This window comes from Paralichthys olivaceus, chromosome 14 (assembly GCF_024713975.1).
Source record: "Paralichthys olivaceus isolate ysfri-2021 chromosome 14, ASM2471397v2, whole genome shotgun sequence".
NCBI lineage: Eukaryota > Metazoa > Chordata > Actinopteri > Pleuronectiformes > Paralichthyidae > Paralichthys > Paralichthys olivaceus.
Window position 1 is genome coordinate 15043561 of NC_091106.1, and position 27302 is coordinate 15070862.

Genomic DNA, 27302 nt, shown 5'->3' on the forward strand with positions numbered 1-27302 from the left:
GAAAACACAGTAGAGACAGAGCGAGCGAGCGAAAGAGCGAGCATACGTATCAAGTATGATTTTTACAGGACTCGCAGCCTAAAGGCCTTTGTAAATAAATAATGATCAACAGATTGGCTGTGGGCTTTTGAAAAGCATGCCTTTGTCAGTTTGCATGATGGGGAAAATTTTCAAAGCAAGAGGCTGCCTTCGTAGTCTGGCAGAGAGGGATTGGGGGAGCACGCCCATCCCCAGTTTGTGACTGCAGAGTGATACACTGGAATAACTCAACTCTGTTTGAAATATATACTGAGGGAGGGAGGGAGGAAGAAAGAGAGGGGGTGAGACACTGGAGTAAGACATGCTGTAAGGGAAATATTTGTCCTATATATAAAAGTGTATCTTTTCTTTATTTTACCAAGGGAAAATATTTGCTTTACAAACCAATATACTGTAAATTCATTAAAAATAGAAATGTAGTGTTGTGTTTAGGTGGGAATATTTCAATAAAAGATATTCCAAATGAATTAAATATGAAAAATAGTATTTTGTAATCTATTTAAAAATATTTATGCAGTTTATTGAAATGTTAAAGTTGACATTGAATCACATTTAGCATCCTGACCTATATCCTCAGCATGTTGGTGTTATTAATCTCCCAGCCTCCAGTCCAACGTGTCACTGTACTAACGAACCACGTTTCCACCACGGCACTGACATTTCCTCAAACCTTTTTGACGGGTCATGACTGATGACATGCGTCCAATCGCCGGGGATATCATCCGCAGCTGACATCCCTTGGGCGTGGCACTGTGGCACGGGCGTCATGTCTGCTCTCCCCGAGCCTCGTGGTAGGTTCAACCCGAGGCAGGGAGAAGGCAGAGGGAGGAGGAGGTGTGCGGAGCCGGTGACAGGCTGCCAGTCACGCCGCTGACAGCTCAGTGAAAGATAGCTGTCTTGGCAGAGAGAGGTGGAGCGGCAGCCCGCCTGCATGCGCCAGTCAGCCCCTGTGTGGAGGCGAGCGGAGCTGAGCAGATTGAAGTGACGGGGGCTCCGTGGAGTTGATTGGCGCAACACGCAGCTCAGGATGAAAGATTCAGGCTGAGTGTAAAAAACACTAAATGCTGTCAGTGTTATTATCACCTGCACTAACTGATAGAGGGAAGAGGGGGAAAGAGAGGTGAAGAGATGGTGGCTAATTGACAGGTTTTTTTTAAATAACTTTTACTTTTCCTGCGATGGCATGCAACCCAAATGCAGGCTGAAGGAAGAGACGACATCAAAGCGTTGTCAGTGAATGACAGTGTTGATAGACGATAGAGAGAGTGATACTGAGAGAGATGTATGTCAAATTCTTGAGATGCTTTCTCCCATTCTACTCAAGCGTCTGTCTCCGTGCACTTCTCTGTTTTCGGGAAGATGGTGCAGCGCTGCTTTAACCAAGGATTTCATTATTTGGGTTGAACTGTAAATAAATCAAGTTTACATCGCTGCTTAACAAACAATATTTATCGTGAAGTTGCAGTTTAACAAAAATAAAATTCTGCAGTTTCTTTTGACTCAGTGGATTGGGTGAAATATTCTGGATTTGCCTTTAGAGGAACTGTGAGAACATGTCTCGTAGGATAAGTGCAAGAACAAGAGAGGCAGTATAACAGGGCTGACAGGAGCCCTTTCATGGTCAGTGTTACACCGGATAAAACTCAGCAGCCCACTGCTGTGGATTAGTCTGTTTGGTTGTGACACGCTGCTGAAACATTAATGTCCATCAGTTGTGGAAGCAAAATGTGATTGGGCAAATTCCTGAAATATTTAAAGTGTGAGCCTGTTGGAGCGTTTACTATTTGCTCCGCATGGCGTCGAGAACTGGAGGAGAGGGTAAAAGCTGGTAATTGGCCTTGTGTTGTCATGCCATTCAGTCAGTAGCATTCAAGTCTCGACTTGACTCGGCTGTTCTCCTCTACACCACTGCAGGCACCGGGGTCTTTTAGTTTTCTGATGACTTAGACATCAAGGACAAGAAGGAACAGAGGAATGATGTGTTAGTTATGGGATGTACAATATAATTGCAGATACAAAGTTTAAATGGGTTGATCTTTAAATGTCTAAGATAAGTTTTAACGCTGGTATCTTTTTATGTTGTTTTTAAATGTGATCTGTTGAGTTCAGTATTTCAACAGATTTGCTGTAATCTGTATTATTAAAGTGACAAATAAAGCAGAATCTGAATTCGACCGGACTATACTGTGTGTATCTCAAAATAAATCCAGGGGGTTTTACCTCAAGGCTGCAGTCACATCACAAACAATGTTCTAACTTGCACGTTATTTTGTTTCCTCAGTCGACACGACCCCCTTCTAATTCCTGGAAATGAACAAATCGAGAACATGGACATGAACGTGAAGAGGTATGATTCGACAGGGATGTTTCACTGGTGCCCGTCTAAGGAGATCGAAAAAGTCATCCTGGTGAGTCGGGGGCAAGAGCTTTGTAAGTGCAATGTTATAACGAAATGTAATAAAATATACACAAAATAACAACAAGCAACAGAACTGAAGTTAAAGTAAGTGATGCTCAGGAGTAAAGGTTTCCCCTCAATACTGTAGCAACACAGTCACATACTAATATGTACTGACATTTCTCTCAATGCCTCTCTGTTGTTTCAAGGTGAGTTTATGGTTTTTTATATATGTATATATCCTCCAAAGATCTGTGAACAGCATTCCAGCACCTCTCCACGCATGGGTTTGCTCTGATGTTTTTGCAAGGCAGTTTGTAAGCATTTAGGTTGGTGCGTAATGTGTTTGGTGTCCACATGAAATTAAGTAAATTTTATTGCTGAGATTTAGGGATTTTTGTGTTGATTTTTCTGTTAACCAATACAGCAGATACATTTTTACTCTTGAAAGATTGTATTCAAGTTTTAATACATACATACTATGTTTCTTTACACTGTACATATTGTATATATACATTTTTCTTCTATATTTCTACTTATTACTACTGATGTCTTTCTGCTGCTGTCATTTTGCAAATTTCCCCGTTGCGGGACTAATGAAGGACTTCTTATTCATATTCTTAATTCTAATTCAATGGGAGGGTGAAGAATATTCCTGTTAGAGTGTTAAAATGTTTAATCCACTAGATCAAATCGATGCTCCTGGTTTAACTTCATGTTTCCAGTAAACAAAGACATAGTTTTAGTTTTGAACTGGCTGCTGTCATTGCAGCGTTTAGTTTTCTTAACAAAGATCCAAACTTGCAGTGAAATGCGGAATGAAGCTGCTGTGACAGATCTGCATTGTTCTCTTACAACATTAACATTGTTGATGCGTTTCTGTTTTATGACCGGGTGCTCGTCATACATACACAGTGTATGTGCCTAAAATCTTACAAACTGCATTTTTGAACCAACTGCCCTTTGAGAAAAATTGCATTTTTGGTTTTGCTGTGTGAAATTCCTGATTATCCAATAAACTGCTTATAAACAGAATAGTAGTTAACCAAATCTTTGTTTCTGTGAAAGTTGCAGCCTGTTAATAGATGATTTTTAGAAGAACTAATCATGTATGTTTCAGCTTGGTTAACAAACTATTTAATGTGGGTTTATAACAGTTTATGACACACTTTTAAATGCTGTTATTTTGGTACTTCATGCACATTACCCAGTTTTCTGTTAACAGCATTCATTTCTTTTCTGTGCTTCTTAATCCTCTGTTTGCACTCCCACTCATCCCTCTCTTTCTTTCTCTTCTTCTCCCCACATCCCCGCCTCTGTTCCCTGCAGACCCGGAGTGAAGCCTCCATGACGGTGCTGAGCGGCCATGTAGTGGTCTGTATATTTGGGGATGTCACGTCCGCTTTGGTGGGGCTGCGAAACTTGGTGATGCCTTTAAGAGCCAGCAACTTCCATTACCACGAGCTGAAGCCCATAGTGTTTGTGGGCTCGCTGGATTACCTGCGGAGAGAGTGGGAAACTTTACACAACTTCCCCAAGGTCTCCATCTTACCTGTGAGTGCACCAGTTCACCGCCACAGGATATGAATCTAAAACCCAGAATCTGTGGATGTGTGTGCATGTGACTGACATTTTGAGTTACGTGCACAGTGAAATCCTGAGAGGCATTGTCAGCTTGATGTGATCACACATTACTCAATTGAATGATCACTCCATGCGAGCTCAGTCAACCCCCTACCCCGCCCTGTTCTACTTCTTCTTCCAGAGCAGTGACGCATCCTGTATATCCAAGATGGAGTTTATGTGTTGCAGCTGCAGTGCCCATCACAGATGGCGTGGTTCGCTGCCTTAGAGCTTGTTAGGCCTGACTTGACTGATGATCAGAGGAGAATCCCAAACACAGCCCTCAGCGTAGGCTAGCCTTTAGATTAGTCCATGTCTCTGATTCTCCAGTGCCCAGTTAGATCAGTGGAATGTCATCGCCTCGAAACAAGAATACTTGTTAACTAATTTCCCAAAGCTCCACTCTGCTCACTTCTTAAATTTGTTTTTCTGTCCCCCATGTCTGTCTCTTCTCCTCTCTGCATTTTGCTTCCTCCTCTTCTGCCTCGCTCTCTCCCTCTCTGTTCTCCTCACCCCGAAGGGTACACCATTAAGTCGGGCAGATTTAAGGGCTGTCAACATCAACCTCTGCGACATGTGTGTAATCCTGTCAGCCAATCAGAACAATATCGAAGACACCTCACTGCAGGATAAGGAATGCATCTTGGCATCGCTCAACATCAAATCTATGCAGTTTGATGACAGCATCGGGGTCTTACAGGCTAATTCCCAAGGTAAGGAGCGTCCTATTGGACTCCATGTGCACGGCTGCCCTGAGGGGACAGGTTGTGGCAGGAGAGAAGACAGTACTCAAAGATGGGAAAAGATGAGAGGAAAAAGGGGAGGGTGAGCGGAAGGAGAGGGGAATGTAGTTTGTCATGCACAGTCTGCTAAGTGTCCTTAATTGAAATACAAGTTTGTTGTAAATGGCATCTATAAACTGACTTAACTGTAACTCCTGACGACTGAGTTGATTGTTTCATCAAGCCGCTGAAGAGTGTTTACTCCACGTAATTTTCTGCTGATTTCAGTGGCGTCCCTGGTAATTACATGCTGCTCCTTGTCCTTGATAATACTTTATAATGATGTAATCAACATGACTGTGTCACTTGATGTTGTTCCCCCTGATCTGGTGTCTGGCGGATCGTCTGGAACAGATTGTTGATGTTTGCAGACAAACACACGAACCTGGCGTCCCATCAGGCCTCATCATCATTAAGCAGCCAGTACAAATCACCAGGCAGGCCAATTCAGCTGCTCCTCATTAGTCACAACAAAACAGTGACACAGGCGTGTGCACACCTTTGTGTTCAGATGTGTGTATGTTCGCACACAAGCAGTCACTCATGCCAACACAATCTATCCACGCACACACCCGCAGACAGGTAATCCTCAGTTTATGATTAGCCTGAAAGGCATGACATGCCTTGAGCTCAGTACTATTTAGAGCCACCACAGTGACTGTTGTAAATACAAATCAAAGTTGAAGGTCCAAGAGGCCATTATTTTTTAGTGCAGAGCACTTCCACATGTTTTAGGAGAATGCCAATGCTGTTATTTCTCCAGCCTTGAGTGAGTGATGTGCTGTCGATAGTGGTGCCACTGAGGAACAATAAGCAGGGGTAAATCTGAGAGCATGCCGCTCCTGGGAGCCGTATCCACAGAAAGTCACCTCAATATGAAGCCCACTTGCCTATATCCTCTCGCGGGGTCGATGGATGGAGCCTATTGTCATCAATAATTGGGTCTTACATCAACCAACCATTTCAGTGATAAATACTTCACTTTAGAAACCCCCCCCCCCTACACACACACACGATAGTGACATGCAATCATGCATACACAAGGAAACACACACATACCCAGACGCTGCTATTGTATCATAGGTATTGCTTTGGGGATTCCTTCCTCCCTGAATGCTCCCATTCAGACGCTGTCTGTGGAATTTAAAACAAGAAGGTGCAAATGAATAAATAAACATGCGCTTTCCTGGGGGAGAGCTTCTCACGGCTGCTGTAGCATGTAGTCAACCACAGAGCATAGCTGTGCCCAGGGGGCTACAGGGATAAGGGGGTACGTAACCCAGATCTCACATGTCTATTGTACATTGTAGTTGGGTAGACAAGGTTACAGCCTCACAGTGGCAACAGCCAGAGGAGGAGACATGGTGCGTGATCAGGCTGCTTCTCAAACGCTGGCTGGTGTGGTTTGGGCAGTGAATGTATATTATAAAATGTTACAGTGCAAAGTGATTATAAGAAAAATTGGAAAGATTAGAAGACCTAGGTATGTAAAGGTATTTTAAGTATTTTTATTTTCCATACGTAGCAATTTTAATTCCTGCATGAATTCACTTATATAGGATTTTGATGATCACTGAGATAAACACATCTTAGCAACGTGGCATTTTAACACTCTGGTTCTGTCTCTGGAAGACATACAGCTCTCTGTTTGCAGCTCACACTGCAACTTTCTGAGCTGTTTGTAAGCTAACAGGTTTTGAAAGCAGCTCAGCAGCAGGCCTCATGTATCCCTGTTCTCACCAACAATCACTTTCTGCTGTACACCCGGCACAGAATGGAAACGGCTCCTCTACAGCTCTGTACTGTCTTCATGTTCACTATGATACAATAAGAGCAGTGTTTTTAGAGGCAGTATCCCCCCCGCAAAAAAAACTTGCTGTCACTCTCCAGTGGAGTGAACCTCATCCTTTATGGACATCGACAAAATGATGTTCTCACTGTCTGAGCTCGTGCTCCCCGGTCGACTCAAAATGTCAAACCTCTGCTATTTCCAAGTTCAATAATTGGTATAACAAGAGTAATGATTATCCATGCCTCAGTTCAGTGTGTGCTTCCTGCTGTGTACTAAACTAGTTGGTGTCTTTTCTGTTACAAAGGGAGATATCTTTTGTAATGTAAGCAGCTCATTGTGTGTGTGTGTGTGTGTGTGTGTGTGTGTGTGTGTGTGTGTGTGTGTGTGTGTGTGTGTGTGTGTGTGTGTGTAAGAAACACACACGCATGGAAAAATGTGCAATCCTTTTAAAAACTTTGTGACCTGAATATATTCCCTGCATTATGTTTCCTTGGTGGTGGCACTATAAGCTGGCATTTTGCTGTAGTCAGCACTAAATGATGGATGTCAAAACACAGTTGATGCATTATGCATATAGCATTACAGATTTAAGGTGTTTACTTGTCACTTTGAGGAAATGCAAAAAATGTGAAGTCATGTGAATTCATAGTCCTGTCACTTGCACTTGCGCCTCGTGGTTCTGAGCCACGCCATTTCCGATAAAAGGTTTTCAGGATCCACTTCACCAATTTTATCGGAACAAAATGAACAACATACAAAATTTATGTCGGCCCGTTGATGGAGGGATGCGACTGCTAAATATGTCTTAGCTGACCCCTAAAAGCACAGTGTCCATATTGCAATTTCTAGACTGGCCCCTTGTTCACTCAGCCTTCTCCTCCATTCTTTCCTTTTTTTTTTGTCAATCCACACATTTGAATGACACAGAAAGCGGACATCAACAACTTCCTGCTGAGTGAGCTGACATGCACTATGTATAATGGTGTTGATACAGAGTGCCATGTTATGTCCTCATGCTTATGATACCTACATGGCTTTTTCTTTTTTTGCGTGGACTGTGTTTTTTCTCCTTGATCTCCTAATGACGCTCAATGTATTATTTACTCACATCTTCTATTTACCTGTATTTCAGGTTTCACGCCTCCTGGAATGGACAGGTCATCTCCAGACAGCAGTCCAGTACATGGCTTCGTGCGTCAGGCTTCCGTCACCACCGGATCCAACATCCCCATCATCACAGAACTAGGTTAAAGCCATTTCCGACCACCCTTAAAGTTCAAATGTCGCATGCCCAACACCCAATAACCTCAGATCAACTCATTACTCATTCGCAGACATAGACACAAATAGCTGATAATCCCAAGACTTCAACATCATGCCGCTACCAAAAGTTCCAACTCATTCAATGTTGAGCGGACTCAGGAATGTGTGGTGTGGAATTTTTGTTCACGTTCATGTTTGTCGGTAGCTTTGCCCAACTCCAGTTCTTATTCGTACGTGAATTATTAGATCTGGCTTTTTTATTTTTTATTTGGCTGAATTGGTGATAACGTTAGCGGAAAACACAGGGAAATATCTTTGCTCCTCAGGACATTGTGGACCTCTGATGGTGGACAGGCATTTTTAGGAGGATAGCTACATCTCCTGCAATTTGTCCACTAATGCACGGGAGAAACTTCAGCCTGATGGAGAGGGTGAGAGAGGAAGAAAAGGAAAGAGAGTGAAAAGGTTGAGGAGAAAAAAAAACTGCCTTGGTTGCAAAATGGGTCCATTTATTAATAACAATGGCAGTGGCTGTATTCCCACTGGTGCTGGGGACTCATGAAACTTTCAGATCTCTGAGGGGCCTTCTAAAGCACCAGAGACTGGCTACTCTGTCTCCCCTGACCCAATTAGGGAGCAATGGAGCATGAGCCCAGCTAAGAAAAAGGCCAGAAAGAGAAAGGAGCTACTTAATGTTACTTGTAACCGGGCTAGCCATTACCTGCAGAGAGGCTCTCCCTATTAGACCGCTGACTGCATACGCAATCATCAAAACTATAGATGCTATCTACGCCTGGAGTCATAGGTTTTGTGTCCTGAGCGGCTCCGAAGCTGTGGCGTTGTGCCTCCGCGTGCTCTCGGCTGACGAATTTCACAGTTAAAGAAAGACTAGATGTGATAGCATTGTCCTTCAGAGCAGGAAGGAGGGAGAGCATGCAGAAGAGAGGGTGTCTGCACGTCTCACCGGAACCACATTCTGTAATTACATTGTCATATGTTCGGTTTTCAGAGCCAGCGGCAGATTAAAGTCGAGTTGCAACATAAAAACACCTCATCTGAGTTGTGTGATCAATTTTGTTTGCGTGGAGTGTAAAGTAGGTGTGTTTATGGATAAGACCTTGTTTATCCCGTTCACTGAATTAATTTATTGTTGCTGTTGTGGTGCACACCGCCACGGCAGCTCTGGCTTTGTGCACTCTAATCCACGGTGCCTTACTTTTAGACGCCGGACAACCGTGAACGTCTCAGGAGTAAATTCCGGAGTTGACACCAGTGTAGTCTGAGACGAGCGAACATGCCTTTATTGAGCTCTTTGAAACTGCTTCAATAACGACACCATTTCTCCTCTACCTCTCTGCACCTGTCTCATCACCATTAGCTAAACCTGGCAAACTACTGCCATTGGTTTCACTCAATCAGGAAAAAAAAAGTGGAACCAACATACAAATGATAACAGAGCTGGGTAAGCTGAGCCTTTGTCCTCTGCTGCCGTTCGTTCGCTCCACCGCTCCGCTCCTCATCAGCCTGTCTTGATTTATCTGGCTGCAGTCAAGGCCCTCGCTGCTCCCATGGCTTCACTTTGAACACATTTTTTATTCTTCGCTCTGGTTAAGATTGACTGTCTTGTTTTGCCCCCCTTCTTTTTTTTTTTTTTTGGTAATGATTTTTTCTTTTTCTTTTTGGGGTATTTCTTTTTTTCCTCCAGTTGCGTTTGCAGAGCATCGCCAGGCTTTGATCATGCTCGGTCTGTCCTTGTGGCTGTTTTCATAGCAACCCACCCACCCCTCCATCCCTCTCCCCCCTCCCAAACACACACACACACACACACACACACATATACATACATATCCACATCCACCCCCACACCACCCTCCAATCCACTCTTTTTGGCCGAGGCCCGTTTGCATCAGCCCCTTGTCTCTTTGACTGACATTTCTGTTCCACAGCGCACAGGAAGTCTGGGAAGAAATCAGATTTCAGAAACAAAAAACTTAAGATCAAACAATCTTTTAAGCTGTTTATTTATTTTTTGAAATTCATCTTCCAGTTTCTTTTTTGTTGTTTTTTGTTTTTGTCTTCTCCAGACCATATCTCTGAAGCTCAGATATTGGTGGAGTCAAACAAAAACTTGTGTGATGCTTGAATTTTCAAAGTAAAAATGGTTCATAGACCCTTCAGTGCCCGCTGCTGCCAGAAATCCAGTCCAAGGAAAAAGACGCACACTATAGGGAGCACTTAAGGTTTTTTATTCCACCAATTATGCAATAGACGAAAGAGAGAAAAACATCCTTGTTATTTCAGTTTTTTCCATTTACACTCTGCCTTTAGGTCATTTAGCAGACCTGATATATTATTATTCGTGAGATAAACAAGTGTGTTGTTACCTGGCTTTAATTTGACTTTCAGGGGACAGGTAAATATTTCTCTCAAGGTGATGATGTGGAATAAAACACATCTATCAAGGAAAACTCAGAAAGACATAGCATGATTTCATAAGTGCATGGTTTTCTCATGTAGCCATTGTTGAAGTCCCACCTTTTTTTTTTTTTTGCCTGGATACACCAAGAAATACCTATTTGCTATATAACACATCGTATAGTGAGAATTTAATGTTATTGTTAAGTCAAGCAACACAGTCATTATTTTTTATATATAGAGCTATTTTACCTACTTTTTTATTGCAGTTATTTAACAAAAAGATCAAAATACTTTCAAGACTGAGACTTCTACAATGGTTATCACTGTGTATGCATTTTCTAATTTAATATTTTCCTCTAAAATTGTGGTTTGTCTAAATGTATGAAATGCTTCCTGCATGTGATATACAGTGGATTTAATATTCTAAATACCTTTTTATAATCCTTCAAAAGTCAAAAATACTTTTTTTCACATTCCAAACAATTAAACAGTATGTGGACAGAAAACTACAGATGATGAGTAGTTTATGTTTAAACTGGTGATTCTTCAAACTGTATTTTAGGATAAAAGAGTGTCAATTGTTTGGATAAGAAATAAAGTTCCTGTAGAAACAAAATATAATGGGCATCTAATGTTTCATTATATTACGAGCTAGAACCCTGGATCAATACCTTACATACCTGAGACTTTTCTGTGACATTGCCATAATAAGTCAAAATTTTTTCACATGCTAAATGAATAAACAAAAAAAGAACTATACATCCCTGAACTCTCAGGTGTGTTGGTGTCTGCGTGTGTGTGTGTTTGACTCCCGTCTCTTCACAGCGCCCGTCTCTAACTCCGCTGTGTTTCCCCTCTCTCAGTGAACGACTCAAACGTTCAGTTCCTGGACCAAGATGATGATGATGACCCAGACACAGAGCTGTACCTCACTCAGCCCTTCGCCTGCGGCACTGCTTTCGCTGTCAGTGTGCTCGACTCCCTGATGAGCGCTGTGAGTTCACCAGCACACTGTGTTGGGAGTGTTTTTCACAAACCTCAAAGATGCTTCTTTAGAATCGCACATTTTACTACACATTTTGGTTTCCTGATTATAACTTCATTTTCAGGCTTATTCCTATTTGGATGCTATGAAAGTATTATTGAGAATGTGAAGAAAAGACAAAAGTAGAGAGACGTTTCAAACAGAGCACATTGAGAAGCTGTGCCCATCGGGTAACAATTGCATGTTGTTGCACTGCTAGAAACTGGAGGATGAAGGGAGGAGGTGAGCAACTTCGAAGAAAGACTCTCAAAAGATGGACCTAAGAAAAGTTTAGAAGCTGATAAACCCCAAAATATAGTTTCTTTCTTTTTTTTTTTTTTACTCCATCGGTGGTCATGACTATACTGTTTGATAAATGTGTTATTTCACATTTAGTTAGAGTGCTTATTTTCAAATACTCAAGTTTATGGTGACAGAGACTATTTTCTAATTCATCCCTTCCAATGAGGTTGTGTTTAGGTCTGAGTTTGTTTGTCTGTTAGTCGGCATGATTTTGCAATAACTGCTGGACGGATTATCACAAAACTTGGTGGAAGGATTCGGTATGAGTCAGGGAAGAAACCATTCAATTCTGATGCGGATCACGGGGCGTTTTTCCACATTTACCTTGATTTTTCAGAGAACGTATAGTGAATTTAAATGTGGTTTCATAAGGGGACTGTTGGGTCTTGGAGGAGATACGTACTCTTTGAGTGCGATTCTAGTTCATCTTTAGTTGGATCATTTTCCTAAATATTCATGTTTATAGTAACAGAATATTTGATCAGATATGTAAGAAGTTACCATTTAAGTTGAAAATCTCTTGAAATGGGCTAATTTAAGGCAGAAGTTGGTAAAATAAATAAGTACCTGCCAGCTCCACTAACATCAAAAGATAGATTGTTGGCATCATCCCTCATCTTTAAGTGTTATGGATTTACCTGTGAGAGCCACATTAGGTCTTTTAAAGGAAGTGAGTATTGAGAGTTAGCATAATAGCAATGACACAATCTTGGCATAGAACTGGCCAAAGAATCGCTCTTCTGACAATGTTATTGCAGTGGCAGAAATAAGACAAAAGAGTATGTTGGAGGAGACAAAAAAACTCCCTCTCCTACACCCTCCCCACCACCAACTGTGTTTTTCCCTGGCTGTGATGGCTTAATTCCAGCAGCCCTCTCGGTGAGTGAGGGGTTAGAGGGGCGTGCAGACCGGAGCTGAGCGGGGAGCAGAGCAGGCGTCAGCTGTAGTCTGGCACTGGTCAGAGGTGAACGCAGCTAATGGACAGTGCTCATCCATCATGAGGCTCTGCAGGCCTGTCAGGGGCCCGGGGAGAGGAGCTGCCACTCTGGCCCGGCTGCCGAGTGACACCGGCTGTCTTCGCGCGCGGCAAAAGCAGGTCCTGATCGGCTTGAAGGACAAGAGAACCTGACACCCGCGGTGCACCGTCAAATCGGTGTTTCAGAAGGGAGAAAGCGGACGTCATACAGCACAGAGAGTTGTGTGCACAGGGGAAAGAGAAGAGCTCCACATGATTCCACGTGTTTATTCATTATCAGATTGACCATGTCTCTCAGATTTGTTACATATCTTTTTACACGACCTTGTGAGCTTTTCCTAAAGTGAATAAATCATGAGTTGGATCACCAGCTTACTATAATATACATTTTTTTAAATCTAGTGGTATCTACCTTTGCAATAGTTTTTGCTCTGTTTCTTTTAAGACATCTTTCTCTGAGATTTCTACCCTCACCCGAAAACAATGGAAGTAAATGGTGCTTTAAACATATATAAATGGGCATAATAAATGTTTCCATTAATTTGAGTAACATAAAAGAAAGCTGTCATAGGTTTTATAGGGACTACTTTTTACCATATAAAGTGACAATTACTGAAAATTGTTAATGGTTAGATCAAAATTTCCTGTTGCCTCCTTTTATCAGGTTGTAAGCACAAATCTCAAAGTTGGATAATCTGAGTAAATAAAACCACAAGTAACTGCATGGCAAGATAACACCAGAGATAAATGGTGTTAACCTTGCCAACGTATTGCATCATCGGAACGATGCAAATGACAGAAAGTCTTCTGTAATCTTCCATCTCCTGTCTCTTGGTCCCTTGGTCGTTTCCATATGAAGAGACAAACTGAGGGTTGACATAACCAGGGCTGTGTTTCGTCCTCACATCTGCTACCTCCCTACTGGAGACTCTAATGTCATCTGCTTACAGATATCCCCTCTTTTCTTCTCCCCAGACATATTTCAATGACAACATTCTCACACTGATCCGGACGCTGGTCACAGGGGGAGCCACACCAGAGCTGGAGGCTCTGTTAGCTGAGGAGAACGCTCTCAGAGGCGGCTACAGCACGCCGCAGACGCTGGCCAACAGAGACAGGTGTCGTGTCGCCCAACTAGCTCTCTACGATGGGCCGTTTGCTGACTTGGGGGTAAGTGGATGCCTAAGCGGAGATGACACATTTTGGCACTACCCAGCAGCACACATCTGGCCACCTCCGCTCCTCGCGGTTCTTAATTCGATGTGAAGAACAGTGATCACGCAAAGCGGGGCCATGGTGGGTGGAGAGGGAAGAGAGCTTTGCATAGAACAATGGATACCACCAAAATAAAATCCCAAGTTTAATTGGTTCCAACCTTGTTTTTACAGGTTTATGTTATTGTCATAGAAAACTTCCCAAACTGAAGTAATTCATTTTTTTTTTTTGATGAATTGTGTGACTGTAACATTTGCTGATTGTTACAGTCTGTGCTGCGAACAAGTGATGTTCACCTGCAGTAAAATACCTTCAGCAATGCATGACAATGAATTTTAACCAGAACTTTACAGAGAATTACTGTCACTGCCACTGACCTAACACACACTGATGGGGTCTTTTGTGCTGTCGTTCCTCAGGATGGTGGTTGCTACGGAGACTTATTCTGTAAAGCACTGAAGACCTACAACATGCTGTGTTTCGGAATCTACAGATTAAGAGATGCACATATCAGTACACCAAGCCAGTGTACAAAACGGTACAACCTCACTGTTCACTGAGCATCACAATGAATTGTTATGTATTTTATGAGTAATTGGGGTTAAAGATCTCTTATAATCCCAATGGTAAGACTGCAGGGTTTCTGTAGCTGCTTCAAAACAAATGAGGTAGATTTGAAACAAGCACAATTATGACCAAATGATATACCATGCCTAAAACAGACTAATTACAATATAGAATACTGTTTATAATAGATTGAAATTTAATACACAGGTCAAGACTATAGCATCAATTCCAATACTACATATATATACATTGTATTATATGGCAATAGTAAAATTGACATTTGTACAGGGCAAATAGAAATTGCCAAATCATATACAGTAAGTTGATAATTGTCTTTTAACTTAACAATCAATTATGTTCTGTTAAATAGACTGGATTTGTCTGCGTCTTTACACATTTACTACATAATAAACAGGTTTAGATTAGAGTATGACTCAGGCCACTATTCCCTGTTCATTTTTCCGGATTAAACCTGACAGGCATTTCTTTTCTTTTGTGTCTGAACCCGACTGAAACTCCATGTAAAGCATAAAAACTCCATGACCAAACCCAACGTTAATATATTTTCATGATCTTTTTCTGAACCCGGCCCAGCCCATCAGCACTCATTGGGACCTGCAGTAAACAAACAGGTTCCGGAATCAACACTCAGTTTATTACTATTATTAATCTATTTCTGTCATAATAAAATTTTACCTATATGCAAAGTGTTGGTATAAAATCCTCCAACTTCTACCACACATAACTACATTCCAGCATTTTTTGTTTTAAAAGACCCCAAACTATAGTATATATATATTACTTATATATTTTTCGAAATGAAGGTGTCAGTTTGGTAAATAAAATCCCAATCTTCTATACTATAAATGTGATATTCTTTTTTTGTTATTTCCTTTCACTGTCTCCTGCCTCCACGCCAGGATCATAAACATTTAATTGTCTCTATAACCTTTCTCTTCTGTGCAGATATGTGATCACAAACCCACCATACGAGTTTGAGCTGGTGCCCACAGACCTGATCTTCTGCCTCATGCAGTTCGACCACAACGCGGGCCAGTCGCGGACAAGCCTGTCCCACTCTTCCCACTCCTCCCATTCCTCCAGCAAAAAGAGCTCCTCTGTCCACTCCATCCCACCCTCCAACCGGCAGAACCGCAGCAGTAAGACCCGGGAGACCCGCGACAAACAGAAGTACGTGCCCTCACGCGCCCCGTGGAGATTCAGCCTGCATGTGTAGTGTGCTCAACCTGAACTGTATTTTATAATTGTGTGTGTTTGTGTGCAGACTGTGGTGACAAAATTACTGCGTATATTGTTTGTTCTGTGTGTGGATTGTTTGTGTGACTCGTGTTGTGTGTCCATGTCCAGTGTTTCCTTTCTAATCATCTGCATGTGGTCTTCACTCTCACATCATAGCGATCATTACATTATAGTATCACATTTGTTGAGCTCGCTCCATGGAAAGCTGGGCTCATTTATATCAACTCAAATTAAGTGTGGGGCTTTATAAACAGTAAAACTACTTGTCTGGATGGCACAGCCACTGTGGTTGGAAATAAACTCACAGTTAAGGCCTTGACCACATCCAAATAAAATGACATAATACAACACAGCACACATGTAGTTTGTTGTCTGGTCTACCTGTTGTATCTGTCTTGTTATTAGTTGTTTTGAGTCTAACTCCGTAATATTTGTGTCGTGAATAACTGTAGTTTGTTGGATATTTGTGCACATGATCGGTTTGTCTCTATCATGGATGTAACGTACTGGGATTTCCCTGCTGTAGCTGATATCGATTACAGAGAACATTTGCCTTCTCATCTGCTCATTCCTCATTAGCAGTGTTGATATTTTGTTATTCATGGTGCATCTGTACTGCTTAACTGCATGTTCATGTTGGTAGTCCTCTTTAGCAGACGCTTATTTCCTGTTTTGTTTGTTAAAAAATTGAGATTTTGTCAAATTTGGTGAAATTTTTTGGTCAAAAGTTTTAGGACATCCATATTTTTTCAGTTTTTATTGAATTTTCAGCAGTTCAAGTCCACTGAATAAACATAGGCGTTGGAAATGTTAGCAGTAAAATGCTCAAGGTAAACATAAATAAATATAAGTATCATAGAAAACAGAACAAAACCTTTTTTTCAGAATAAGGAATTGTGAACTTACAGTTACCTTTAAAAAGATGATGCAATGGAAGTTAGGAAAACTGCACTGTGAAAAATAGTACTGCGTACTGGTAGGAACTATTGACTGTATGTAAAGATGGACGACATAACAGCTCCCCAAAAGTGAAGCCAGAGTGTATTGGTCACCAACCATTGGCTGGCTGCAGTATAGGTCATAAATCCTGCCTCCTCCATGTTACAAATTGGACATGGACCAAATTGGACATAGATAGAAAGCTCACATTAAACAATTTTTTCTCAAAGGTTGTTTCTGTCAATGTAGGTAGTTCTTGTGTATCTGAGATTTAGGTTAAGTATTCATTTTTCTGTTACGTTTTGTTTATTGTTTAATGCTTTAAATGCAGAAACATTTGAAATTAAATAAAAGCTGGAAAGATTTAAGTGCTCTAAATCTTTTGACCATTAGTGTATGTGTTATATACATCCTGTTCTCCCCCACAAAAATTATGAAGGCAACACATTGAATTTAAATTTTCACCTGGGAGATCACAGGAACTGAAATTTGAATGATATTCTAAAAGCATGCAGATTTGTTACCAGATTTATGAAGTGATAGACGATACGCCCTCAATACATCTTAATTTCAAGATGTATTATATAGCCGAAATACTGTAATAACAATATGTAAGCCTATAGTCACTTGTCAGTTGTGTTTTGACTGTAAATACTAATCACTTACAGTAGATTACTTACCTCTCTTTTTGAAGTGCAACAAGGATGAATAGAATGGGCCAAGGTATGCAAGTTAACGATTCTGCATGACTTAGCAACCTTTACCTGGAGTTCTGATCATAACCATGTCCTGTGTGGACATTGTTATGAGGACGGGAGTTTGTTTTTTTAATTTTTTTTATGTTCTTCAGATGTTAAGTAAACCATGCCTCAGTTTAAGTTTTGCTTTCATCTGGAAAGCAAAGAAAATGTCTGCTGCTGCTCCTGCCCTCTCCCTGCCATGATCAGGACCATCTCCACACTGCATGAGGTTGAGACATAAACCCTCTTTTCCTCCTCCAGAAAGATCCACATTGTTTCTTTCTGTCATTTCTGTCATGCCTTTTTTTATATAATTTATTTCAACTTGAGATGGTTTGCATTGTGTGAGAGGTCTGTGTGTGTTTGTGCATCTTCCCTCCTCTACTGAATGCTATCGGACGACTGTAGCAGACTTTCTGGCTACATCCACACTACTATGTTTTTGTTTGAAAACACATCAGCTACGGATACGCTTGCTTACTCCCGAGTCTTAAAGGAACTAAAGTGGAGAAGTGTGGAAACGCTGCTGGCCCTGTTTTAGTTGCTGGATCTTTGTTTGGACTTGCTGAAAGTGAGACGTTGTAAAATGGTGAGGGAGACAGGCTTAGTGATTGGGTCATTTCGGTTTTTACAATGACACAACAAATGTGTTGGAAATGAGCAATTATATTTATAATCTGTGACAATCCTGTGTCCAGTGGGACACGCATGCCTTCCTGCTCACACCAGCACCTTGTGTGTTCAGAGATCGTTTTAGTTTCAAATGAAAACGCAGTAGTATGGATGAAGCCTTGGATGTCATATTTACTATATGCCTCATTTAGTGCATTACAGCAGTACAGTTATTATTTCATCAGTATCATAAGACAACAGAGGGTGTTTACATGTTTCCCCAACGTATAAAACCCAGATCGCAGCACACATGTAGGTCAGGCTTATTCAAATCCCCCTGATGCCACCAAATCACTCACTTTTTCACGCAACTTTGAGAAAGTGTGTCCAGCCCTGTGCAATCGGTCACACCAAGAAAGTGGGAGGTGTGACCAATGTAGTCTAAATTGAGGGGGAGGGATATGAGGCCTGTAAGTTTCCTGCCTGTAACCCGGTGCGCCTGATATGATGGTTTGAGGCGACATCCCTAAGTTCACCGTATCAGCAGCAGACTCTGGAGAGAGATGGCAGACATCTTGCTTCACCTCAGGCACAATTCTAAACATCAAATGCTTGTGCTGTAACACACAGCCCCGCAGCCTTAAGCTTTCTGACACACACACACACACACACACACACACACACACACACACACACACACACACACACACACACACACACACACACACACACACACAGGTTTGCTCCGCGTAGCAAAGTTAAAATTTGATATTACAACTTCACCCATAAGGAGGTGGCATGTTGATTGGCATTGCAGATGCCTGTGAAGTGCTGGGAGAGAGTTTACAAACTTCTGACAGCGAGCAAACACACCTCCCTTCCCTCAGAATCAGTGCTCTCATCGCATACTAAAACATGACAAGCTTCTGTAGAAAAAAACCACACATCCAAAACTTTCAAATCTCCTCTCTCACATAATGACTGTCAGCATGAGAGCAGAGCTTTACTATGCAATGTGTTTAGCATGTATTGTTGAAAGTTGCTCACCCAAATTACAACCTGGAGCAAGTTGTATAGCCATGATAGATAGTTGAAGTTCTCTCTTGAGCATTGAGCGTTTGAGGTATCCACTTCTGCCCACATACAATAGAAGTGAATTGGATTTCATTCGTGGTGTTTATAGGGAGACAATATATTAAGTTTCCCTTTTCATCTCAAGCTCTTGCAAACTTGCAAATGTACCAACTGTGCAGACACAAGTTTTCTGTAATTTCCAGTCGGTGCTTCTGCTTTGTCTCCTTTAAACTCAATTTGCACTGCTCCAGACATTTTTGCGATTTTCTGTGTATACGTCTATGCGTCTTCGTTCCAAACAGAACACGATATAGATGTTTTATAGGGACTAATACTAGCAGGAGTATGAAAATATGTTTTTTGTAATTTGGGTTGATCAACCTTGCCTCTAGCATAGTAAATTAATATTTTTACTCTTATTCAAGATTTATTATAATTCTGACAGATTATATCCATGTTTTTACCTTAGGGATGATGCCACTTATATACTCAAACTGGACATCATATAATCACAAGAATGTCCTGCACATTTATCACTTAAACTGAGGCCCTGTGGTTGTATATAATCCCATGTTGCACACTTTTTTCAAACTAACTTTTTCTTTTTCTTCTTCTTCTCTCGCCTTGTCCTCCTCTTCAGAAAAGAAATGGTTTACAGATGAACCAGAAAATGCCTACCCACGGAACATTCAGATCAAGCCCATGAGCACTCACATGGCCAACCAAGTCAACCAATACAAATCCACCAGTAGTCTGATTCCACCAATCAGGGAAGTTGAAGATGAATGCTGAACACCAGGTTTTCCTGCTGGCTCACCAGACATCTGTACGCTCTTTCCAGAGAGATGGGACGAGATCACCAGAGGGGGAGGGATGATGATGATGATGATGAAGACTGACACATTTCTCTTCACTCATTCTTCTAATCAAGGGTTCGGCAGGAACCCCAAACTGGATGGGACCTCCTATGTGTATACCTTTAATGTTACTTCCATGCTCTTGGACATTTGTTTTATTTATTAATGTATCCATAGAGATGTACATAATGACAATCAAATAAGGATTGTACAGCCCCTCCCCCCTAGCACTTTTTGGAATTATTTTAAGAGTTGACGAAGAAAAAAAAGAAACGTACTTCCTGTAATTCTTTGCAATAGTTCACCTCTTCCTGTGACCAGACTCCATGGCTGAGGTGCCTGGTTACTGGAGGATGAGGGTTGCAGCGACAAACTGATCATATCATCTCCCAAAGATTCGCCCAGATGTCAAACCAGCTGGGGTCATCAGCTTCATATGTCCGGTCTGCTTCTGTTCTATTTGCACTAAAACTGAAAAAAAAAAGTTTCTTTTGACAGAACTGGAACCATCCAACCCCCCCAAAGAAAATGACTCAGAGGAAAGGAAGGAAGGAAGAAGGATGAAAGGAAGGAAGGAAGGAAGGAAGGAAGGAAGGGTTGCTTGGCTTCAGAGTTATACTAACCTTGCTCTTAGGTTGTTAACACACCATGTCATTGTTTAAGGTTTGCTACTTCTCTCAGACAACGTCATCACGCAAAACAGTTTGGTCTACGCACGCAGAGAATGGTGCGATGTTGGTGTGTGCTGGCTGAAAGAGAAACTCTGGTACCCACATGTCTTCTGCTGATACGTCAGATCATAAAGCCTGTGACTGCTTCAAGCTCCTATCGCATGATACATGCCTGAGCCCCCCTTTGTAACAGATGCAGTGCAGTCGATCAACCTGAATACATGAAGATGACGAGAAACTCCCGGTCCATCATGGGTTCAGGAGAATTTATGTACACGCTGTGTGTGTGTGTGTGTGTGTGTGTGTGTGTGTGTGTGTGTGTGTGTGTGTGTGTGTGTGTGTGTGTGTGTGTGTGTGTGTGTGTGTGTGTGTGTGTGCTTGCATCGCAACCACTCATCCTTCTGGTGTCGTACTGATCAGTGCCGTTGCCCCCACCCCTCCCATCGGCTTTTACGTGATGGTGCACCTTTGAAGGAACAGCTTGAGGGGCTTTAGCCATGGTAGAAGAATCCAGACGGTTTGGATCCACTAACAAAAACATCATGTTACGTCAAACCAAAATCCCCAACTATGATTGAGCCGAGCCAACACGAACAGCAGCCGTGTGCCCTACGTTAACGGTTCGCAGCGTATCTGCGGCAGAATTGGGATCACACAGAAAGAGTGGTGTCTTTTCTGAATGTTTTTGTCTGTTAAGAAAAAAAATCTCATGTCTGAGGAAAAAAAATGCCACATATTGCATAAAAGTGGGCATCAGTGGGTCCTCCTTTGATCGGAGCAACTGCCTGGCACGGGGTTGGCACAGAGGCAGTAAAGAGCTTGGATGTTCTCTGTTGCCAATCCAGATGTCACACGCCTCAAAACTCTCAGGAGTTAGAAGCTGCTGTGTTCGGTCCTCTAATTTGGGGAAATGCTCAAACATAGTTGGGTCTTTACAAAGCAACAACGCTAAAAAGGACACTGGAGAGACGCCCGTGTCCTTGACGCTAGCCTTTGTGCGATGAGAGTGTCTTTTTCACATGTTTAGGCGCCGACGGATCCAAAACCAGCTGTGATAGTGAGGGAGGTGGGAGCCTTGTGCTCAGAATACACAAACTTTATAGAAATATGTAGTTGAATTTATACATTTAAACATAATTATTTTGTATCCACAAACATACTCAATTTGTACTTATTTTTCTAGACAAGAAGCAAGTGAGAAGTACTTTACTGTAGATGATGGAAAAAAGACTCCACAATTATCTTTAATTACGACATATCACAGGATTTTCTTTGACTATATCATCATTTCTCTCACATCTTACTGAATCGAAGGATTATTTTTTTAGCGCCCTGCCCCTCTTTAACAAACTCTAGAGCAAATAAAACTTAAGACTAGATCGCGGTGTGAAACCACCATCTTCAGCCTGGCAGCTCGGCTCTTGTTGAGTGCTTGTAGAAACGCATTGAAGCTCATCTGAAGCTGCTCTCGGTTGCACAGATGAGTCGTGTCCACTAAATAATCTGTCTGCTACTAAGCTTCCTCTTACTGTGAACATGCAGAGGAAATAGAGAGGTGTACAGGAATTATGTATTGGGGGGTAGATGTATTTAGATGGAGAGCAGATCAGAGAAGCTAATGATAAGGAAAAGAGTCGCTTCCTCTGAGTGCACGCCAGAAGTGAATGACCTTCATCAGATGTGTTTGACCTAAATTAGGTCCCTAGTGTGGAGGGAGAGTGCACACACTGCAGTACAGTAAAAAAAGATTTCAGATATGACAGGGGCTCACCATTAACTGCAGTGAAGCTCCTCCCCAGGCTGTAAAGGAAAATTAATTCTAAAAAAAAAAAAGAAAAAAACCCATTTTGGAATATGGGAAATAACATTATATTGTGCTAAATATGTTTATGTGTAAATTCAACCCCGTTATATAGACCACTTTTCTTTCTCTGACAGAATGATCTGAGCTTCAATGTCCGTCTATTGGGTGTGGTGCAACTATACTGAAGCCTCATGCACATTGTCCTGAAGTGAACTTTTGAACTGTGATCACATCGTCGTCACACCGTAGCAAATAGTTTTCTTTTCAGAAAATATGTGAGTTAAATGTATGTATAATTGGGTTGTTAATGGCATAACTCGCTATAGCCTGAACAATAAGGAACTATTAATATTTGATAACGGCAGTGACTCATTACACATAGAATCGACAAAGTGATTGTCATGTAGAAAAACAAATGTGTGTGAAAGTGAAAGATATACGGGGACACACGGAAAAGTCAGGCGGTAAATTTGATCTGGTTTGTCCGCCATCACAAAGATGGAAGGTAGCACCAATTCAGCAAAGCTTATCAACAGAGAGAACATCCTTAATTTTCCTGTTTTTATTACTTTGTGTTATGACGTGGTTTACATTCCATTTTGTCAGCTTGTCATTATTTGTCACAATCTGTCACAACCGCTTCTCATTTGTTTACAGAGTATGTTTGTTTTTCTTGAGGTACATAGCATTGTTAAGAAATAACACAGTACATGCTGCAAACTGGCAAGCTCACAAAGTAACGCACCGCTGTTTCAAGACACTTGATTACTGTGCTTTTTCTTTTTTCTACCTGAACCCTCGTTTGTGCGACTCATTCGGGCTGGCATCCTTCAAACTGTTCACTGGAGCGAGTCGTCTCTCCTTCCTACATCTCGTCATATGTCTGCGTTCGATGTTCCAGGTCTCTGCATTGTATACCTCTAAAGTTTTTAGAGTGTTTTTTTTTTTTTTTTGAAGTGCCATGAAGAGTTTAGTAGAACAAGCATCCTTCAGTCATTCAGGGGCACGGGCTCGATCTACGGGAGCCGAGTCTGCTCGTTGTTCCACTGTGAGAACATTAGTCTTGTACTGACATGGAGAACATCCAAGCCTTCAATGCCTCCATGCCAGTATAGTGCCAGGCAGTGCAGTAAGTCAAGAGGAGGGCCCACAATAAGTCCCACTATAGCGAAAAGTGGCATCCGGGAGGTCAGAGGAGCTGTTACCTGGTCATCAAGCCACACGCTTCTCCGCCGTGTGCTTGGTTACAGGTTATCAGGTCTTCTCATTCAGAACGGTTAGGTATGGATGACTGAAAGATGCACATAGAGACCCACGCCTGTAACATCACATGTGTTGTTGTCCGCTGAACAAATCAAAGACTATAATGCGTTTTGTTACAGTATGTTGCATTATTTTTGTTAATCTATTTTTTGCTGTTAAAGATGGATATAATAACTTATTTGCTGGGAGTTGTATTAGATATAATAGAATATATAATATTTATGGGGGTGGGAGGTGGGTCTCAAGTCTTAATAATACATTAAAATTGCATTCAGCAATTTGTTTTTTTTTAAGGAAAGTTGCAATTTTTTTGTTAATTTTTTGCTGCCTATCAGTTCAGGAAGAATTCAGGACATTGCTCTTGCGTATCACAGATAGGATTTGTTGGCACATTGTCATTGCAGCAAACAGGAGTTTGACATAGCAATCTACTTAGTTTGGTTGTGTTATAGATGCGATGGAAAAACTGGATTATTTGATGGTGCTGAGTTGATCTACCTGACTCTGTCAAATATAATCTGCTGATAAATATACTGTCTTGTACAAAAAGTTTGTACATAGATTGTACATGGTTTCTTTTTGTATTTTCTCAAATTAAAATGGATGTATATGTGTTCTAAAACGGAAAAGTCTCCCCTTTTTTTTCTTCCAGCGATAAAGACACATTTCTGGCTCAGGGGGTAGAGTGGGTTGGCAGAAAAAGTGCTGCTCATAGATGCACTGCATGAATGCTTCTGTGAATGTCAATTTTTTTTTACTGTAAAGCCCTTTGAGAGCAAGTCTGGGAAAGCATTTGTGTTGCAGGGATTATTTTTATATGTTTATCTCATTATTTGAAATATTTTTACGTCACATATAGGACAGACAAGGAATAATAATTCCGCATGAACAAATTCAAGGTACTTGTACTTTACGGATCATTTCCATTTTATGCTTCAGTTTCAGAGGGAAATTAACTTTTTAGTCCACTAAATGTATTTTACAGCTTCTATTTAATTTGCAGTGCAAGATTTTAAATGGAAACCATATGGTAACTTGTCATATATGTATTTGAACAATTTAAGAATTTAACTGCCAAACAGTATTGTAAGTTAGCATAACATTGCTGAAATACAAATGTTACTGAAAAGTTATAGAAGTTGATAAATAACCAACAACTAATCTAAATGTTTGAGGGTATAACAGTCTTAAGGGTGTAACCATCATCAGCAGGCAACATTATCGCTCCAGAGTAAAAAAAATGTTGACTAATTAGACAGAAAATGAATTACTATTGTTTCAACAGCTAGCGTTCATAAGTTAAAAAAACATGTTTGCATGGCTTTTAATTAAATCATCTTAAAACTCCAGTAGACCACACAACACTAAATTCTTTTATTATGAAGATCTCACTCTGCTATTCTGCCTTTAAAGGTTCAGTGTTTAGAATTTTGTGACATCTAGTGGTGAAGTTACTTGTTGCAGCTAAATATCCCTGACCTCACCCCCCCCTAAACCTTACACAGTGAACCTTTAATTGTTTAATTTAATTGGTTAATAGGTTAATTTAATTGTTAATCTATTAACACTGCCACCGCACTCCTCCCGAATTAGAGGTGTGGCTTACACCTCGGTTACAGCTCCATGACAACCTCCGCTGCCTTCTTAAGAGTGGAACAACAAAACCCTCCCATTTCATTTTCATACCTTGCAGAGGCTGTGTAAAATGGGCCACTGACCACGGGCCCGTATCACTTTTGAAATACAGCCGCACCAAAAATCAAGATAAAAACTGGTGCGTTCCTGTGACCATCACCACTTCACAGTGTATATAGAACAGACAGGTACTGTAAAATTGTATTAGACCCAGTGTCTGACCTTGACTATCACCAGGGGGAAGTCTCAGATGAATGTATATTGTATTTTACCAATCCCCACCCTGCAGAGGGGCCAGTGACCCCACGGTCCATGTCGCGCTGCCAATCCGCTTATCCATTGAGCCCGGCATTAGTCTTGATTTACGTTTACTGACATGCTATTAGCTGCTCCATCACTTTCACCTGTCAGACTGTCAATCAACCGGGATCCGCAGTGATGGGTGGGAATAGCATCCGAATCACATTCTGTCCACATTGCCTCGTATATCTCCACACAGACGGTGACAGCGGATCAGCAAAGGACATCGTGCCAGGTATCTCACTGTGCTTGTCATGTCAGTGCGGTGAATGCTTGTGCGTCACATCAGGACGTGTAGCTTCTCAATGTGGATTTGGTTTGCAGATACAGTTATTCCAGGGGACAAATGATATATTGAGAAAGTAAATCCACTTTCCACTGTTGGAGCTTTAACGTGTCAAAGTAAAGTCTGGTCAGTTATGAGCTTGTCATTAAATAAAGTTAGAGGTTTGTTAACCTTTGTGTAATGCAGCAATTTCGCCAACTGAAATAATCTGCTTCTAGACACAGCTGCACTAAACACTGTGTCGCCCGTGTCAAGGGTACTGAGCTGTCTCCTGAGAATCCTTCAAATATCACGGGCGGCACCAATTCTGAGGTGTTATGATGAGGCAGGACGACTCCTCAGACAACGACCCACTCCTCGCTCACGGCAAGAAATCAGTGGACATCTCATAAGTCTCCTCCTCCTCCTCCATGCTCCTCAGCTGAAGTGTGCAATTTCACACTCCAGCGTCAAACAAGCCGGTCAGAAGGAGAACGTATGACCCACCCTGGCATTTGTCCTCATTTCTCTCTCAAATGTGCAAACACTATTACCCTTGGGTTATCTTAAGTGGTGTGGTGAAGATTCGCAGCTCCTCCTCGCCAGACACACACCATCAAAACACGACAAGCGGCAGGGACCGAGCGAGGGGTAAGAGATGGAGTGAGGCAGGGAGGGGGGGGGTGGGAGAAGCGATGGAAATGGAGCAGATGTTCGTGTGGCTGTTGATTTGTGGCCTGATAAGGGCGCTACACAGGCAGCTGGAATTGATGGCTTGTTAGTGAGCACGGGGCCCCTCTGTGAGATGTTTTCAAAATGATTGATTTACAATAAAGTGGCTCCGGGTGTGTGCATGCAGGCAGAACTGATGCAGATCGATCCCACTGAAATTGATTGATCAGCCATTTAGCCTGGCAGTGTGTTTACCGAATGAAACTGAGCAGGACTCTCCTTTAGGCATCGCTCCCCCCATAAAGCAGAGGAGAAATGCCACCTCTGGGCCTGTCTCATTGCTCTGGCGGTGGCAGCGAAAACAAGCCGTATCAGAATATGAACCATAAAAACGTAATCATACAGTGAGAAATACGGGCATAAACGTTTACGATTGTGTACTTTATTCTGCTATCAACGTGTCCTTCTGTGACTTGGAGATACTATGCCTCTAAAAATAATGACTTACCTGCCCTATGCAAGCGGGGAATACTGTTTGCCTTATCACGGTGTCACATTGAGACTTTCAGGGGGAGGAATAGAAATAACTAATAACGCTGGGTTTGGGTAAACAAGCAGTTTGTTCTCAGCCGCACTTAAAGCTGACACGTCAACAACCTTTACCTGTTTTAGTGGAGCTGTGATGACTGTCATACATAATGCAGAATAGCCACCGAGTGTTAAAGTGCCTCCTCTGTGGGGCAGTGTCTTTAGCAATCTTTCCAAACAGCCCATACAGAGGTCTCTACAAACCTTTTTGAACAGATGGAT

General features: G+C 41.7%; 1 protein-coding gene across 22 annotated transcripts in view; it reads left to right on the top strand.

Moving 5' to 3' along the window:
- kcnma1a (potassium large conductance calcium-activated channel, subfamily M, alpha member 1a) overlaps positions 1 to 24249 on the top strand; it is a 135861-nt gene extending 111612 nt beyond the window's left edge. For 9 of the 22 annotated variants that reach the window (XM_069538028.1, XM_069538029.1, XM_069538030.1 and 6 more), the window contains 11 exons: positions 2321 to 2447; positions 3767 to 3991; positions 4581 to 4773; positions 7767 to 7880; positions 9276 to 9359; positions 11179 to 11309; positions 13594 to 13788; positions 14253 to 14371; positions 15367 to 15591; positions 17294 to 17322; positions 19666 to 24249. In XM_069538028.1, the coding sequence (XP_069394129.1) occupies positions 2321 to 2447; positions 3767 to 3991; positions 4581 to 4773; positions 7767 to 7880; positions 9276 to 9359; positions 11179 to 11309; positions 13594 to 13788; positions 14253 to 14371; positions 15367 to 15591; positions 17294 to 17322; positions 19666 to 19817 (1594 nt within the window). In that variant the 3' untranslated portion in view covers positions 19818 to 24249. The remainder of the gene's footprint in view (positions 1 to 2320; positions 2448 to 3766; positions 3992 to 4580; positions 4774 to 7766; positions 7881 to 9275; positions 9360 to 11178; positions 11310 to 13593; positions 13789 to 14252; positions 14372 to 15366; positions 15592 to 17293; positions 17323 to 19665) is intronic. The other 13 variants (XM_069538034.1, XM_069538041.1, XM_069538036.1 and 10 more) reach the window with 3 other exon arrangements.
- Positions 24250 to 27302: the final 3053 nt, after the last annotated feature.